This window comes from Suillus plorans, assembly GCF_016647745.1.
Source record: "Suillus plorans strain S12 chromosome Unknown HD556scaffold_83, whole genome shotgun sequence".
Lineage (NCBI taxonomy): Eukaryota > Fungi > Basidiomycota > Agaricomycetes > Boletales > Suillaceae > Suillus > Suillus plorans.
Window position 1 is genome coordinate 156,339 of NW_024537467.1, and position 18,018 is coordinate 174,356.

General features: G+C 47.5%; 5 protein-coding genes across 5 annotated transcripts; 3 read left to right on the forward strand and 2 right to left on the reverse strand.

Annotated features, from left to right (window-relative positions):
* Nucleotides 1–3,500: 3,500 nt before the first annotated feature.
* On the forward strand, nucleotides 3,501–5,707 carry HD556DRAFT_1449077 (peptidase S28; the record flags this gene model as incomplete). The annotated part of the gene is made up of 10 exons (XM_041307539.1): nucleotides 3,501–3,777; nucleotides 3,832–3,876; nucleotides 3,924–4,213; nucleotides 4,251–4,330; nucleotides 4,402–4,586; nucleotides 4,799–4,981; nucleotides 5,033–5,054; nucleotides 5,104–5,190; nucleotides 5,238–5,325; nucleotides 5,375–5,707. The coding sequence occupies 10 exons, from the start codon at nucleotides 3,501–3,503 to the stop codon at nucleotides 5,705–5,707; spliced, it is 1,590 nt and encodes a 529-aa protein (XP_041154521.1).
* Nucleotides 5,708–7,818: 2,111 nt separating this feature from the next.
* On the forward strand, nucleotides 7,819–10,021 carry HD556DRAFT_1247301 (peptidase S28; the record flags this gene model as incomplete). Its single annotated transcript, XM_041298693.1, has 10 exons — nucleotides 7,819–8,065; nucleotides 8,114–8,158; nucleotides 8,211–8,505; nucleotides 8,553–8,609; nucleotides 8,735–8,919; nucleotides 9,108–9,290; nucleotides 9,342–9,363; nucleotides 9,414–9,500; nucleotides 9,548–9,635; nucleotides 9,689–10,021. 10 exons carry the CDS (start codon nucleotides 7,819–7,821, stop codon nucleotides 10,019–10,021), a joined length of 1,542 nt encoding a protein of 513 aa, XP_041154522.1.
* Nucleotides 10,022–10,882: 861 nt separating this feature from the next.
* HD556DRAFT_992574 (serine carboxypeptidase S28-domain-containing protein) lies at nucleotides 10,883–13,436 on the forward strand. Its single transcript, XM_041312207.1, has 11 exons — nucleotides 10,883–10,981; nucleotides 11,058–11,404; nucleotides 11,453–11,497; nucleotides 11,550–11,844; nucleotides 11,899–11,955; nucleotides 12,020–12,204; nucleotides 12,249–12,572; nucleotides 12,624–12,645; nucleotides 12,696–12,782; nucleotides 12,830–12,917; nucleotides 12,971–13,436. The coding sequence occupies exons 2-11, from the start codon at nucleotides 11,155–11,157 to the stop codon at nucleotides 13,301–13,303; spliced, it is 1,686 nt and encodes a 561-aa protein (XP_041154523.1). The 5' UTR covers nucleotides 10,883–10,981; nucleotides 11,058–11,154; the 3' UTR covers nucleotides 13,304–13,436.
* Nucleotides 13,413–14,222, reverse strand: HD556DRAFT_992744 (uncharacterized protein). Its single transcript, XM_041312208.1, has 3 exons — nucleotides 13,994–14,222; nucleotides 13,920–13,938; nucleotides 13,413–13,866 (listed from the first exon to the last, which is right to left on the reverse strand). Exons 1-3 carry the CDS (start codon nucleotides 14,006–14,008, stop codon nucleotides 13,523–13,525), a joined length of 378 nt encoding a protein of 125 aa, XP_041154524.1. The 5' UTR covers nucleotides 14,009–14,222; the 3' UTR covers nucleotides 13,413–13,522.
* Nucleotides 14,223–16,930: 2,708 nt separating this feature from the next.
* On the reverse strand, nucleotides 16,931–17,883 carry HD556DRAFT_992957 (uncharacterized protein). Its single transcript, XM_041312209.1, has 4 exons — nucleotides 17,596–17,883; nucleotides 17,362–17,544; nucleotides 17,218–17,314; nucleotides 16,931–17,168 (listed from the first exon to the last, which is right to left on the reverse strand). The coding sequence occupies exons 1-4, from the start codon at nucleotides 17,614–17,616 to the stop codon at nucleotides 16,966–16,968; spliced, it is 504 nt and encodes a 167-aa protein (XP_041154525.1). The 5' UTR covers nucleotides 17,617–17,883; the 3' UTR covers nucleotides 16,931–16,965.
* Nucleotides 17,884–18,018: the final 135 nt, after the last annotated feature.

The following is an 18,018-nucleotide window of genomic DNA, read 5'->3' on the forward strand; positions in this document are numbered from 1 at the left end:
TATCCAAAGTTTCATTGCGAACTAAATTTCATCGAACAATACTGGGGCGCGGCAAAATTTCGATACCGAACGAGTCAGCGCACATGTGATATGGATGCGATGGAGAGAAATGTCATTGAATGCCTCGATGATGTACCATTACTTCAAATTCAAAGGTATTTATTTTCATTGGCTGTTCTTGTATGTACACTATTAACAATGGTACGCAACACAGATACGCAAATCGATCTGCGCGTTTCATTTCCGCGTATGTACAAGGTCTTACTGGTGGCGAGGCAGCTTGGGCTAACCGTAAATACCACGGACATCGCACTCTACCCCCCTCTATGATTCTTGAAGTTAAGGAGGCACTGAGAAAGGCCTAATGCACCAGTATATAGTGTTACTACATGTACTAATAACAAACTCGTCACTAATCTTTCTGCAGTCTCAATCTCAACTGTTGAAAATTTTCAAGTCGAAGGTTTGGCCATTTTTAGGGTTAGGGTTACGATTATGTAAGGGTGTTGGATACGAGTGACGCCTATCTTACTCTTTATTCGAGTCTGAAGGTGACCACTCTGACCTCGCCCTGGAGGCAGCTAAGGCGAAACGGAAAGTATGCGAGGCTGAGAAACATCTGGCCGATTGTATTCTGGAACATCAATCTATACTCCTCAGCCTGTGGCGCCATCGCGCGGAGGTAGCAAACTGCCATTTATTGAACGCGGATCTCAACGTTGGACGCATGCACATGGAGCGCAAGAAGAGTGGTATTGCAGCATTTGCTTGCTCAGACTCAGGTTTAATGGTAAGTGCTCATTTGTTGTTTTCGTTATCACTTATCACCAATGAGATGATTGCAGACAACCTCTTAACATTCATCTTCATCACAAACAATCCCGGCCACGTCAAGATATTTATTTATATTAGAAAACTTGTTTGATTTCGAGGTATATATGTTTTTCGCACTTCTATTATGATATTATTTCGAGCGCTACATACTTCGTTATGTTTGTTTGTTTGTGCTGCTTGTATCGCTCTGTAGATATTTGTAATGTCAAATGCTTGTTGGCTTGTACTGTTTGTGACACTTGTGTAGGTTCTGTATCTGTTTGTTACTGTTGTGACACTTTGTCACCAAATCAGTAGTTTGCTGATGTCACTTGCGCACAGAATTCTTCCCCATCGAAAATAAATTGCATATCACCTCTCGGTCAAAAAGCGATTGGTGAGAAATGTACAACTGAGCGTGACGGATCGATCGATGGCAGCTTTACATCATCGATTCGTCGAAATCCGACTGCTCAACGTTCAACAATCACTGTATCCTGCGTACCATGTTTTATTCTCACCCCTACCGCTCAAGTTGGACAGTGAATCGCAAACAATTTCCTCTGAGACTAACTTTCGCAACTACTTTCAATGGCTCCCAATATCTGTTCTCTCACCCAGCTCTGGATCAGAACTGATCCTTTTGCTCATTGTCCCGTACGTACTTATTTCATGAGTAAATGGAGAAAGATAACCTGCTTTTATAGTGGAATGACACGAGCAATAAAAAGCAGCAACCGAAGGTCACCGCCTGTAATAGAAAATAAAATAAAACACATCCACCAAGTAGCGTGTCAGAACAGTCTGACACAGGCCACATGATGTCACGGCCATGTGTGGTGGCTGCAGGCAGTCAGAGGGTGCATGAAATCATTCCCAGACGTTGTGGGCGACAAGAGGTGGTGGTTGGACATGGTTTGCCCGAGGTGTCAGAAGCACTTGGGCATTCAAGTGAAGGAAGAGTACAGTGAACATACACCATTTCGAAAGTGTTTGCTGAAAATGATATGGTACAGAATCGTGTATGAAGAGCTTGTAAAAGAGGACGCACCTGTTTCAGTCCGGGAACAGGTGCTTGCACATGCATAGAGGCTGATGGTCGCCAAGGGAGGCATCGGGGACAGGTGCATGCGGCGAGTTCCTGTGTCATTCACGTTGTGGACACTTGGTAATAGGTCTGTTCACCTCTGCAGTACATCTGCGCTCTGTCCCGTGTACCTTTCCCTGGTCTTATTTCTACTTCTTCTTCGAGCATTTTCTTGTTGGTACTGGGTTCACTCCAAGGGAATCCAACACTTGCTCCCAGAGCCTCCCATCTGTCGACCTTTCAAGCTTCATGCGCTGCGCTAGCTTACTAGTAGTAGAAAAGGACCTTTTGCTGCAGTGAAGACATGAGCCAGGTTACGAAGGTAACTTCCATGCTCTCGTTCTCTATGCAGACGATGTGGCAGTCAGCAATATCAATCGCAAGGGCCCAGATCATTCAAATTCCTGACTTTCTGAATACAACGTTCTCCTTCGGTTCTACAGAGAAAACGTCTTGTCATATGATTCAATGATCATTCGTCGTTTATCGGGGAAGGCTGTGACGAGCTGCAAATGTCGTTACAGCATCGTCATGATCTTCAAACGTCCGACGAGGAGTGGTCACTGGATTGATGTGGCCACAACGAGTCATCCGCCATCTGTGCTGGATTTTGAATCTTGATGGTATTATTTGTTGAGTATGGTTCAAGTGAACTTGCTCTGGCGACGGTGGGCGTCTTGTTTCTGGCTGCGGTGGTGTGTGCTAGTCCTCCTTTGTAACGTCAAACTGACTCATGTCCCATGTAGACGTTCATGAGGCGGTCCGCACGATGATGGTCTTGTTATCATACACATCTTCTTCGACAAAATGTCTTTATCTTGATGGCATCCTTTTACTTTCCTGATCCACCGCCCCGCCCGGATTTGACATGGGGCAGCCATCATTTCTTGGCAGCGGCCTAACACCAAGTGTTACAAGTGCTGCTAGTACTCCAACACGGCATCACCATCTGATATAGTTCCCTTTGGTCCCTGACTGCTGGCAGGTTGCTCCGCGATATCTGTGTCACGAGAACAGTTTTCTGAACTCCATAGGTAGCGTCATGCTATGACTCTGAACTTACTGTAAATTATTATCTGAATCCATTTTTCAACTGGGTAGGTTGTGTACTCTATCGATTGCTGTGCAGACAAAGCAAGCACCCGTCCATTTCCACTTCTACGACTCTGCGATTGTCGCGGTGTCAAACAGCAGTGCGACAACGAGCGATGATCTGCCAGCCAGCTGAAGTCAGCAACCGGCGAAATACTACCGAACTCGAAAACAAATCACGCGCTCTGCCCATTTCTCCTGCAGTACCGAAGTGGCGAGATGAGCAACTTCTAGTAAGTACTGGAGAGACTATGATACAAATGCAGTTTCTATGTATTCGTTGTAAGATGATTCCCACGGCGCGCTGGCATTCTCCCGTCAATATTCATCCAGGTGATGGCTTTGTAAAAAATTTACCGGCAAGCTAATTGCAAGTGCGATTCATGTGGTTTCTTAGCATCTGCCGCCATCCAGGAGTCCATGACGAGTCTTTGACGCGACTTCAATTGGGCCGCCTGGTTACCCGGCAGGATGGCTACACATAAAACAACCCTTCTCCGCCAAGATCATGTCGTGTAATCCCACCCTTGCGATCAAGATGTGGGCCCTCATGTTTCTGCTACTTGTGGGCATTGCCCGAGCAGCCACACCCAATGCCATGCTTCGTGGTATGCCTTCTCTCCCAAAAATTTCAGTGCCAGAACGTTCGTTCACTTCGCCGAATGGCACAATACTCCCAAACATTACGACTGCCTATTATTTTGACCAGCTCAGAGACCACAATAATACAAACCTTGGAACATTCAAGCAGCGATACTGGATGAACTGGGAGTTTTATGAGCCTGGTATGTCGCGAGGATCGAGATGCGCTTCAAGTGATATTGACGTGTGCATTCAAGGCGGTCCCATTATACTGATGACGCCTGGAGAAGTGAACGCAGATGGTTGGCTTGACTATAACCGATTTGCTACCTTTCTCACAAAGTTCCAGATTATCAAGTCTACATTACGAATGACAGCATCAACGGTCTTATTGCTCAACAACAAAAAGGTGCAGCCATCCTCATTGAACACCGTTTCTTTGGTTTTTCAAATCCATACGACAACCTCACGTCACAATCTCTGGCTCTCCTCACTGTTCAGCAAGCTATCGATGATTTAGTATATTTCGCCACCACCGCTGACCTTCCCATGCCTGGGGGTGATGCTGTGAAACCAAGTCAAGCACCATGGATATTGGTCGGAGGAAGCTACTCGGGAGCCCTTACCAGTTATACGATGGTTAAGTGAGTGCCACAAACTGATCCCGTTTTGTCAGTATGGTGATCGACTCAAAGCAAACCGGGAATCTTCTGGGCTGGATATTTATCTTCTGCTACTGTGGAAACGATCACGTATGTCACATCATTGCAATTATTGCTGACTCTCACTGATGTGATGAATTTCGACCTCTTCTTGACCAAAATTAGTGACTATTATGATTATTTCACCCCTATTCGCGAGCACATGCCACAGAACTGTTCTTTCGATATACAGGCAGTGATCGCCTACCTGGATGGGATGTATGCGGCTAAAGACACAGCTGGAATCAAGACGCTCCAGGAGACATTTGGCCTCGGCGGTCTTGATCATGTTGCCGATTTCGCCACCGCACGTGAGTGGTCCTTGCGTTTCGTTCAATCTTAAATCCATGCATAGAACGAACACCTATGTACCCTCTGATTCGCACAACGTCTTTCAGTTTGTTATGCCTTCAGTTTATTACCCTTTTCATTCGTGTTGTGTCAGCCGTTTGGATACAAACTCATATATTTGTTCTTGGACAATGTTTTTTGGCGTCCTAACTGACTCTGCTCGAACCAATAGTTGAAATCAACCTATGGGATTGGCAAGGTCTGGAACCTTATATCGGCCCCAAATCGATGTTCTATGAGTTCTGCGATGCACTCGAGGTCAAGGACGGTGTCAATGCCGGACCTGAGGGATGGGGAGTTGATCATGCTATTCGCTCTTGGGGCAACTTTTGGAATACTACATACTACAGTTATAGTATGTGATCCGTTTTATTTTTGATTGATATGGCTAATCTGGATGGTGAAGATTGTCCTGGTCAAGATGTCCAGTACGTGTTCTTGGGACGTGATATCGTTTGCACCTGACGGTGAAGACAGAACCTGTCTTGGGTCGTTTGACCCGACTGACATCTACTGGACTAACATTACCGTGAATAATGCCAACAGATCGTGGTTTTGGATGGTGTATGCATTCTCATCCGCATCAATATCTAATCTGACGATGTTACTAGGTGCAACCAAATCGGTTTCTACCAGACTGGGCCTCCTGAAGGCCAACCTGCGATCGTGAGCCGCATCCTCCAGCCCAGTTATGGAGAGGTACGTAGATTTGATCTAAGAAATGAACATTCATCAACATAATCATCAGCGCCAATGTGTAAACATGTTCCCTGAAGCATTCGCTTATCCACCTCAGCCTGCCACAGCAGAGACGAACACGATGTACGCTGGCTGGAACGTGAATGTCCCACGTCTCTTCTTCGCCAACGGCCTGCGTGACCCTTGGCGCGGGGGGACTGTCTCTGCTGATGGGCTGAATAAGCCTAACACGACTAGCATGCCGATCTATATGAGCGATGGATTCCATTGCTCGGATATGATAACGAGAAATGGCATTTTAGACCCGACTATCGCGGTCGTGCAGGAAGCAGGATTAAGGTACATGAAGGAGTGGCTTGCTGAGTGGACGCCGTCCACGTGATGATAGATTGAATCATTGGGACTGTGGTTAGCCAAGTTGTTTAACCTACGTTTGGGAAGAAGTGTCGATACCAATACAGAGCCCGTTTCATTTCTCGAGGCTTCCGAGGGCCCAGGCTGCAGCCACTCCATTTTCTCTGCAGTGTATGTGATTTCAAAGGCAAGATATTTCTCACAACCTGTTCGCGAGCCTCGAACAAGGCCATGTCAGATCAATAGTTCCAGCAAATCTACACTTACTGGCAGCGCAAATAATAATGGTGACATTTTCCCATGTCTTGCAATTAATGGGCTTGATTCTTTACCTACTTTGTCATCATGTTGTTTATGCTAAGGGCCTATCGCGCAAGATGACTTCTCTGCGTATTCATTACTCTCCGTGTCGTTTTTGGATTCGGATGCGTTCGACCGTCCTCAAAGAAGTATGTTTCGAGCGCTCGTGACTTTGGTCGAAGGCAACATGCAGGTCTCTACTGATGTTCTGTTGATTCTTCGCGACACTTTATCAGCCAGACTGTTGTCTTATGTCATGACGGGTTCGCACTTTGTCGCGATATTCTGTAGTCATCCTGAATTGCAGCTGCGCACCGTCGTGCGAGTGGAACCTGACAGAGAATCTTGGTACGTCCTTGGTTCTGTTGGTTAGTTGGTTGGTTGGTTCTGAATTTTGTTTTTCAGATTTAGGACGCAACAGTGTAGATGAGTGTCACGGTCTTGTTAATGAAGTTGCCCAAGCAGATTGTTGATTGGCAAATCTTGTCGTTGCTCAGGATGTGGTTCACCGGTAAATAGTCCATGATCTATTGATGATGTTGGCGTTGAGTCCCATAAGTCCCATACGAATAGATGAATGAGCAAAAGTACGAAGGCCAAGACAAGTCATGTGCATCATTGGCAAAGAGATGGAGGAAATGCAATGATATGGCCAATGCTGTAAAATAGTCGTCTACGCATCCAATATGTAGAATCTATCTTCGGCAGAATCAGTGTTGGCAGTGGCATCAAATATGAATATGAATATCACCGACTTCTTGGGGATGAATTTGTCGTATTGCCAAGAATTCTTTTTGATAATCCAATATCTACTTCCATTTTGAAGACCAACAACACCGTGGAATGAAGCAGAGGTCGCCATAGTAGTGAGGAAAGAACCGTAAGTAGAGGAGAGAATTATGAACACGCAGCGACACCGTGACAGCATGACGCGGTGGACCCAATAGCACCTAATGCTAGCGGTTATTCGTGCTTTCATACTGTGGAATAACATACCGTGACGTAGACCAGTAAATTTGCTAACTTCAATCATGATACGCACCGATGAATGCCCAAAGTTTGCCGCCATGATGCAGTACTCCGCGTCAAACTTGGCATAGTGGTAATCGTGCATGGTTTATTGGTACGTGCGCATTGCAGCGTTTGAATCGAGTTTTGTAGCAGTTGTCAAGTTAAGTTGCAATATACTTGGCGCTTCTTGATTCAGAGTCCATATTAGGCAAAGTGATCGCGCGCTTGACCGCAAAGTCCGAGTAGTACTGTGTGCATCATCACCACAGCCAAACCACAGCAGGTCATCGTGTATGCTCCCACTGACGCATGAGTGCTGCAAGAATCAGACGTCGCAACTTCTCATAAGATGTTCCCGTGGTCCAGCCTCGGAACCGGTCTCCGAGTCAGATTACCATGGCATTCAAACGGTGAGCGCCGCCAGCAAGTCGTTAGTGAGCTTCTAATTCACCACTGGCCTATCAGTATCGAGCATTTAGCAAGTAATATTCCAGGAGTAATCGATCAGAATCTACAATTATTCAAATCTCAGTCGTGCAAGCCACATTCAGAATATTCTGAATGCGATGAGCAAATCTACACGTACTGCGTCTTTCGCCAACTTCAGTTCGATGGGTGCATTTGAAAGCCATTGAGCAATCTGCTGCCAGCTATGTAAGTCCAATTCCATTCTGTGACTCATCTGTTGCTGGGTCTTGCTTGCGAAGCAAGTGGCACATGTTTCAGTCAGAACTTCGGGAGTGTGGTGCCTCGCCATGGCTATAAAAGGTCTTTTCTCGACCATCATCATGTTGTTGAGTGCCATCCCTGTCATCAATGTTCAACATGATGTGGGCCCTTGCGTCGCTGCTGCTTGCAGGTCCTGTCCGAGCAGCTATCCCCAACGCAATGCTTCGCGGCATGCCTTCTCTCCCAAAGCTCCCAGTGCCGGATCGTTTCATCACTTCGCCGAATGGCACAGCACTCCCACCCATTACGACCGTCTATTACTTTGATCAGCTCATCGACCACAATAATCCACACCTCGGGACCTTCCAGCAGCGGTACTGGATGAACTGGGAATTCTACGAGCCCGGTATGTCGTGAGTATAGAAGTGCAACTTCGAGTAACGTTACATCGCAGGCGGCCCCATCATTTTGACGACACCCGGAGAAGGTCCCGGGGATCGTCAGTTTACCATCCTTAATTTGTGACTTTCTCTCAAGCACTTGATTTTTAGGCTCCGAGGCCCTCATCACCAATGACACCATCAACGGTCTCATCGCTCAACAACAGAATGGTGCAGTCGTCAACATCGAACACCGTTTCTTTGGCTATTCCAATCCATACGACAACCTCACGTCACAATCTCTCGCGCTCCTTACCATCCAGCAGGCCATTGATGATCTCGAGTATTTCGCGAATACTGCTGACCTTCCCATGCCTGGGGGTGATGCTGTGAAACCAGGTCAGGCCCCTTGGATACTGACCGGAGGAAGCTACTCGGGGGCCCTCACAGGTTGGACGATGGTCAAGTGAGTAACTTGCCAGAAGTGAAACGTAGTTAATGATTCGTGTACAGCAAACCAGGACTTTTCTGGGCCGCATATGCATCTTCTGGGGTCGTAGAAGCAATCACGTACGTCATTTTATTGAAATCACTGCTCGTGTCTCATTGATGTGATTTTCTCCGACCGGCATGATCATCGGAATGTATTGCAACATGGTCATTCATTGAAATTGGATTTCATTCGACCAAAACAGTGACTATTATGGGTATTTCACCCCTGTTCGCGAGCACATGCCGCAGAACTGTTCCTCTGATGTAGAGGCAGTGATCGCCTACCTGGATTGGTTGTACGTAGCTAACGACACAGCTGGAATCCAGACCCTCAAGGAGACATTTGGCCTTGGTGATGTTGTACACGTAGATGATTTCGCCGCTGCAAGTGAGTCGTCCTTGTCCTGTATTCAGGCTTATGTGATTGCGTACAACAGACAGCATGGTTATCATGTCTTTCTATAGTTTATATTTCACTCACCAGCGCGCGCAGTTCCTCCTTTTCTTTTTGCGACATTTTTTTCTTAAATTTGGCTGCTGCTTTCTTGACTCGACTAACTTTGCTTGGGCCAACAGTTCAAAACAGCTTGTTCGAGTGGCAACATCTGCAGCCTGATGTTGGCCCAGGAGCAATGTTCTTCCAGTTCTGTGATGCACTCGAGGTCAAGAACGGTGTCAGTGCCGGACCTGAAGGATGGGGACTCGAACACGCCATCTACTCTTGGGGAAACTTCTGGAACACCACATACTACCAATTTAGTAGGCGGTCTCCTTGATTTCCGATTGACATATCTAAACTTGATAGTAAAGTCTGTGAATCCGTGGATGCTGAGTACGTATCCCTGGGATATAGTCATCCGGATTGGCTGACTGTGAAGCTAGAACTTGTTTTGGGACGTATAACACGAGCCAGCCCCACTGGACCAATGTTACCGTGAATAATCCAAACAGGTCGTGGGCTTGGATGGTGTATGTATTCTCATTAGTTCGAATATCCACTCTGACAATTATTCCAGGTGCAATCAAGTCGGATGGTACCAGGTTGGCCCTCCCGAGGGCCAGCCCGCAATTGCGAGTCGTATCGTCCAACCCATTTACAACGAGGTACGTATATTGATTGTATTCGAAACATGAGCATTCTTCAATATAATCTTCAGCGCCAATGCGTGAACATGTTTCCTCAAGCGTTCACCTATCCACCTCAGCCGACCACTACACAGACCGACACAATGTATGCCGGTTGGAACGTGAATGTTCCACGTCTCTTCTTCGCCAACGGCCTGCGCGACCCTTGGCGTGAAGCAACTGTCTCTGCTGATGGACTGAATAAGCCTAGCAATCCCAGCATGCCGATCTATGAGAGCGATGGATTCCACTGCTCAGATCTAATCACGGAGAATGGTCATGTAGACCCAACTGTCGCGGCTGTGCAGGAAGCAGGATTAAGGTACATGAAGGAGTGGCTTGCTGAGTGGAGGCCGTCCACGTGATACTAGATTGAAGCATTGGGGCCGTGGTTAGGTTTATATTACAGTAACCTACGTTTGGGAAGAGGTGTCGATGACAATACAGAGTATATTGCATTTCTCGAGGCTTCCGGGGACCCAGGCTGCAGCCACTCCATTTTCTCTGCACCGTATGTGATTTCAAAGGCAAGATGGTACTTCTCACAATCTGTCCGCGAGCCTCAAACAACGAATACACACACCTCTGCAACTTAGACTCGGAGAAAGACACAATCTCTCCAAAGTCCACCTCGACCGTGCTCAACACCATGAACCTCCAGTAAACTGTCGAATTAAGTCGACCACAGGAAGGAAAGATTTTGGGAGTGCGCTGCCACATAATGCTAGGTTCTTCACGTGGTGCCCAAAGTTTACCGCCGTGATGCAGTACTCCGAGTCAAACTTGACATAGTAGTATGTGCATGGTTCACTACGCGTGCGCATTGCAGCGTTTGAATCGAGTTTTGTAGCAGTTGTCCAGTTGCAATTTGCTTGGCGCTTCTTGATTCAGAGTCCATATTAGGCAAAGTGATCGCGCGCTTGACCGCAAAGTCCGAATTTTCGTGTGCATCACCACCACAGCAGGTCATCGTGTATTCTCCCGATCTCCTGCAAGAATCAGAAGTCGCAACTTCTCGTAAGATGTTCCCGTGGTCCAGCCTCGGGCCCGGTCTCCGAGTCAGATTACCAACGGTGAGCGCCGCCAGCAAGTCGTTCAAGTGAGCTTCTAATTCACCACTGGCCTATCAGTATCGAGCATTTAGCAAGTGATATTCCAGGAGTTATCGATCAGAATCTACAATTATTCAAATCTCAGTCGTGCAAGCCACATATTCAGACTCTGAATGCGATGAGCAAGTCTACACGTACTGTTAAATCCTTCGCGAACTTCAGTTCGATGGGTGCATTTGAAAGCTATTGAGCAATCTGCTGCCAGCTACTAGTGTAAGTCCAATTCCATTCTGGGACTCATCTATTGCCGCGTCTTGTTTGCCAAGCAAGTAGCACATCTTTCAATCAGAACTTCGGACTAGTGTGGTGCCTCGCCGTGGCTATAAAAGGTCTTTTCTCGACCATCATCATGTTGTTGAGTGCCATCCCTGTCATCAATATTCAACATGATGTGGGCCCTTGCGTCGCTGCTGCTTGCAGGTCATGTCCGAGCAGCTATCCCCAACGCAATGCTTCGCGGCATGCCTTCTCTCCCAAAGCTTCCAGTGCCGGATCGTTTCATCACTTCGCCGAATGGAACAGTACTCCCACCCATTACGACCGTCTATTACTTTGATCAGCTCATAGACCACAATAATCCAGACCTCGGGACCTTCCAGCAGCGGTATTGGATGGGCTGGGAATTCTACGAGCCCGGTATGTCGTGAGTGTAGAAGTGCAACTTCGAGTAACGTTGCATCGCAGGTGGCCCCATCATCTTGACGACACCTGGAGAAGGTCCCGGGGATGGTCAGTTAACCATCCTTAATTTGTGATTTTCTCTCAAGCACTTGATTTTTAGGCTCCGAGGCTCTCACTACCAATGAAACCATCAACGGTCTCATCGCTCAACAACAGAATGGTGCAGTCATCGACATCGAACACCGTTTCTTTGGCTATTCCAATCCATACGACAACCTCACGTCACAATCTCTCGCGCTCCTTACCATCCAGCAGGCCATTGATGATCTCGAGTATTTCGCGAATACTGCTGACCTTCCCATGCCTGGGGGTGATGCTGTGAAACCAGGTCAGGCCCCTTGGATACTGACCGGAGGAAGCTACGCGGGGGCCCTCACAGGTTGGACGATGGTCAAGTGAGTAACTTGCCAGAAGTGAAACGTTTGTTTCAGTTAATGATTCATGTGCAGCAAACCAGGACTTTTCTGGGCCGCATATGCATCTTCTGGGGTCGTAGAAGCAATCACGTACGTCATTTTATTAAAATCACTCCTCGTGTCTCATTGATGTGATTTTATTCGACCAAAACAGTGACTATTATGAGTATTTCACCCCTGTTCGCGAGTACATGCCGCAGAACTGTTCCTCCGATGTAGAGGCAGTGATTGCCCACCTGGATGAGTTGTACATAGCTAACGACACGGCTGGAATCCAGACCCTTAAGGAGGCATTTGGCCTCGGCGATGTTGTACACGTAGATGATTTTGCCACTGCAAGTGAGTCGTCCTTGTCCTATATTCAGGCTTATGTGATTGCGTAGAACAGACAGCGTGGTTGGCATGTCTTTCTGTCGTTTATATTGCACCGGCGCGCACAGTTCCTCCTTTTCTTTTTTCGACATTCTTTTTCTTAACTTCTTCTGCTGCTTTCTTGACTCGACTGACTTTGCTTGGGCCAACAGTTCAAAACAACTTGTTCGAGTGGCAAAATCTGCAGCCTGCTATTGGCCCAGGAGCAATGTTCTTCCAGTTCTGTGATGCACTCGAGGTCAAGGACGGTGTCAGTGCCGGACCTGAAGGATGGGGACTTGAACACGCCATCTACTCTTGGGGAAACTTCTGGAATACTACATACTACAAATATAGTAGGCGGTCTCCTTGATTTCCGATTGACATCGCTAAACTTGATGGTAAAGTCTGTGAATCCGTGGATGCTGAGTACGTATCCCTGGGATATAGTCATCAGGATTGGCTGACTGTGAAGCTAGAACTTGTTTTGGGACGTATAACACGAGCCAGCCCTACTGGACTAATGTTACCGTGAACAATTCAGGCAGGTCGTGGTTTTGGATGGTGTATGTATTCTCATTAGTTCGAAGATCCGCCCTGACAATTATTCTAGGTGCAATCAAGTCGGATGGTACCAGGTTGGCCCCCCCGAAGGCCAACCCGCAATTGTGAGCCGCATCCTCCAACCCATTTACAACGAGGTACGTATACTGATTGTATTCAAAACATGAGCATTCTTCAATATAATCTTCAGCGCCTATGCGTAAACATGTTTCCTCAAGCGTTCGCCTATCCGCCTCAGCCGACCACTACACAGACCGACACAATGTATGCCGGTTGGAACGTGAATGTTCCACGTCTCTTCTTCGCCAACGGCCTGCGCGACCCTTGGCGTGAATCAACTGTCTCTGCTGATGGACTGAATAAACCTAACACTACCAGCATGCCGATTTATCAGGGCGATGGATTCCATTGCTCGGATATGCTCGCGAAGAATGGCATTGTAGACCCAACTGTCGCGGCCGTGCAGGAAGCAGGATTAAGGTACATGAAGGAGTGGCTTGCTGAGTGGAGGCCGTCCACGTGATAATAGATTGAAGCATTGCCAGGCTGGGGCTGTGGTTAGGCAAGTTGTTTATATTACTGTAACCTACGTCTGGGAAGAAGTGTCGATGCCAATACAGAGTCCGTTTCATTTCTCGAGGCTTCCGAGGGCCCAGGCTGCAGCCACTCCATTTCCTCTGCACTGTATGTGATTTCAAAGGCAAGATACTTCTCACAATCTGTTCGCGAGCCTCAAACAACGCTACTTGCTGTTCATGACACCTTCATGAACAAATCTCGTTGCATTTATGTCCGTTTCAAGGCTAATGCACGACGTCTTATCCACAGGCACCAAGTCTTTCTCGAAATGGACACTCCGGAAGTCACATAATGCAAGTGGCCAATCTACAGCTGCATGCGATATCAGACGCCAAAGGTTTATGATTTGGAAGCGTCTGCAGAGGAGAGAAGGAGCTTCTGTTGGTGGGATATGCCTGTGAACACGAGCAATGTACGCCGCGGGCGTTTGGTCTACACGAGCCCGGGAGACTGGTTGACGTCTCTGTGGGTCATCATCTAGCTCGACTGGGCAACGGTGACAAATAGCTGTGACATGAAATGGGCATCGAGACGTCGTTTCAAATTAGTGGCCAACGTACTGTGATCGAAGATGACAACCTGGTTGCCCCTGTAAGCTTCTTGATGAGGTCGATGCTCTCAGAGGAATATTCACGCTCGATCTCATCATCGTTCAAGAAGCTGGTATTCTTCGCCGCTTCTCGCCCATACTTAAACCCGGCATTATCGAGCTTGTAAAGCTCCTCCTTCCCGCACATGTCCTCAACTTGCATACCATGCGGGTCCTCGATCCAGTTGCGGGCCGGCTTTCTCGTGGCGGTGTGGATGTCAGTGTAAGGCCGAGAGCCGTCAGGTGAAGCGAGGAAGTTGAGGGTGGTGATGGTGGTGTCAGAAGCTATGGTTAGTCTGCCGAGTGCTTGATGTAAAGCGGAATGGAAGCGTCATTGGTACCACGAGCAAGTTATGTACTACTTATATGTCTTCAAGAGCCGCGGACGCCGCCTAGCTTATATATCACCTTATTAACTATCCTGGCTGAATGCTCAGCGCTCACCCTTCAAGCTTCGTGAAAGTCAGGATCTGGCCGACTCTGGGACCAGTCTGGGGCTTCGGCAGCTGGATTCGGACGCAGTTCAAATATCGCTCGATGCCATGCGCTCATCATCACCATCGCGCAGCCCGCCAGTATAAATGGCTCCCGCCCGCCATAGTATGCTGTTGGAATGTTACATTCGGGTTCCACTCAAGATGCACATTATCAGTACCTCTTGCCCGTTTCCCGTCCACCCCCCTCCTTACCACCAGCTTCCTTTCCTACCTACGCAACAGCCCACCCGCATGCCTGCCTCATTCCCTGTCAGCGTGCGCCCTGTGATTGATGGTAGGGCACCAGGTGCAACAGTAACAGAGAACGTATGAGGCTGGGGGTTGGAGTATGTTATGTTTAAGGCACTCGAGCAGCGTAGGAAGCGTTGAAAAGCCATATTGCGGTATCATTTAATTAGTTCTTGAGAGTGCGTGAGGGCCAAAGACATAGATATACTCGTGATGTCCATGATATAGGCTCGTGCATTGCGCTAACACGGAGGGAGGGGAGTGACACGTGACGCTTTGCCACTGAGCAACGTTTAAACTCCGCCTGAAGCCAGCCCAGCGGCCCCAGCCTGCGAGTCTGTGACTGACCCACTTTCTACGTAGATTCGAATAGCCCCAGGGCCGACCATTTCCCGGACGTTCTCTAAGCTTCAAGCCAATATTATCATTTTGTTTTGCTACGCAGCCGTGCCAGACACAAATGTGTTTGCGACTGACAGTCTACGAGCCTGGAACAGCGCAACAAGGGCGGCCTTCAAGCTGTCCATGATACGGTTGTAAACAGATCTCGTTGCATCAATGCACGACGTCCTGTCCAGCCAACCAAGGTCGTGTACCCCAGTGATTATTCGATGACACACCACATTATGTTACAAACGTGTCGTGGATGCGGGAAGGCAGTCTTCACGCTGTTCACGATACGTTTGTAAACAGATCTCGTTGCATCAATGCACGACGTCCTGTCCAGCCAACCAAGGTCGTGTACCCCAGTGATTATTCGATGACACACCACATCATGCTCACGTATGTACGTCGCTCATCTACTGTTTTTCTAGACTCGATGTTCTCAATCTTCTAAGTTCTGCACGACTCAATCCTCACGATACGTTATCACAACCCCGCGTTTTTCACTGGGCCCGAAATATTTTCTCTGCCAGACACAATAATGCAGAGATCGAGTTGCGCGAGTATCGCTCAGTGGCAGTCGTTGATGTTCCGTATGCCAAGGGCAAACATGTATATCATTTTTGTCCTTCCGAATATTCGAACTCCATTCCATCATGTAGAGGAACGCATCAGCAAGAGAGAAATGGAGGACCATCCTGAAAGATACTGCAAGTAGTTCGCCTCCTCACAATAACAACATCATACAGTGATGCAGTGACACGGCTCAGGCACAGTCATACTCGTAACCACAGGACGCGATGCTATCTCTACGTCATCCGCCACACCTGGTGCTGCGGCTCTTCGAACACCCATCCTCATGTAATAATAAAACACGCTGGACTCGGTTTCGGCTCTCTTGATGGACCCCTTCTAAATATATCGACAGTCGTTATTAATTCAACCGGTCGTCTTTGACAAAGATATCATTTGTCCTCTGGAATACTACGACACTCATCTCATCCCTCGAGCCCATTCAACGTTTGTTTCTTATGACATATAAAGGTCAAGTGCGCTGATCTTACGAGCCGTTGATCCTTGTCGCATACGCAGGTCGCACTGGAAATTGTTCCCAGAATACGGTGATGTGCATGCGCACACACGCATTCTGTACCAAATCATCACACAGGGTCAAGAAGAAAACTGTTTAGGGCAAGACAGTTGATCCCTATCAACGTACGCAATGGATGTGTTGGTTTTGAACAGCAGTCCATATGGGAAGATTTGAAGATCAGAATGACTGGTGAGAACACAGCTGTGTTCGATGCCCCTCCTTGATGCCGAAATTAGGCTAAGTTGTGACCTCGGTGATATCATATATGCGCGCATTAACCGTAATGGAACTCAATTTTAATCCGTCCGCGTGTTACAGTCGATTCATATGGCTAGACGCCAGACATTGATTCAACAGCAAAATTTTTATAAACCACTTGACCCATCGCAATTCGCGTACTACGGCCCTGTACAGTTATGGCCTCTCATCAAATAGTCCGCGCATATAATACGTGTCCTGGTCTTGGATTTAAATGCGTTGCATCGATCTGTGGTAGGCGCTGTAAAGCCCTTTTTCGAGGAATTCAACATACTGAGCATGAACCACGGAAATTACCTTGCGCCACATTAAGTCGTGTGGTATTGCCTGCTGTCGAGAAGCGTCCTAAACTTCGTTATGAAGCTCTGATAACTCATTGGAGCTTTCGAAAGAAACCCCTATACAGGCTAAACAGTGCCACTGAGTCTAGACAACTGCTGGCACCAATCTCTGATAATATACATGTATCATATTTGGGTATGCTCTAAAAACCATCGGCACGTTGGCTGTACATGTGCTCAAACACAACCTGATCGAGTAGCGAATTACGCAATTCATTACGATTCCTCGAAAGTACATATACGTGAGGGGGGCGAACTGGTGCCAGTCTGCCGTCTGTATGCCCGCAACTTTGGTGGTAGAGTCTTTTCGAGTGCGCACCAAGCGAAGAGAGGGGGCATCCACGCCCAGGACAATATTTCTACTGTCGCCAAGAATTGAAGCCACCACAGTCCAGAAGCGTAACACGCGATCATAAGAGCTATAGGATGCTATTAGATCAATCTCGGCATCAATATGGGACCACTTACATGACATCAAAAAGATGATAGAAAGCGTGAGAGATACAGTCGGCCAGGCGATAAACATGAGTGTACAGCACAGTCGAAAGCGTGTGGCCGTCAGAACCTGCAAGTTTGTGAATACGCATAAATGCAGTCAGGTCTGCTACAAACTTCTTTAGCCCATATACGATCACAGGCTTCCCATATGTTGACTACAGCTAGACCAGTAAGCAGGCCACCGAGGGCATGCGCAAAAGATCCGAGGGCTAAAAGATAGCAAACGCGTATGGTGTACGGAAGAAACGATGTCAGAGGCGGTTGTGTTGAAAGAAAGACCGCCGAAGTAGTGAGTACCTGCAATTCAGTATTAGATTTCTTTCCTTGACCCCAAGAAGTACTACATGCCAAGCCTGCCTGCAATTTCATAAATCAGTCCATGGTTAGGTCATATCGATGTTCCCTACCGCTATGTTAGTATTACTCAGTCTTTCAATAAAACTCTTCCTATGTTTATCCCATTCATCATCGTTGATCTTGGACTTCCAGTGATGTTCGAGAGACGGTCTTGACATCGAGATCAGACAGAGTATACGAAACAATGTGGACAATATAGGATGTTCGTTAAAATCTGGAACCGCCCAATAATCTGGTAGCGGCTCGGGTGACCTACAAAACTTGATTAATCAATAATCCGAGAGCAGTGGGGTTACTTGCTGATTGGTTTCGTTCTCCATTCGACGCAGTGGATGAGAACAGTCCTGCGGTCCTTAAGTTGAGGTTTCGTCCTCTTCGGTGAAAGCGGAGGCAGTCTTATATAGTTCGCTGTAA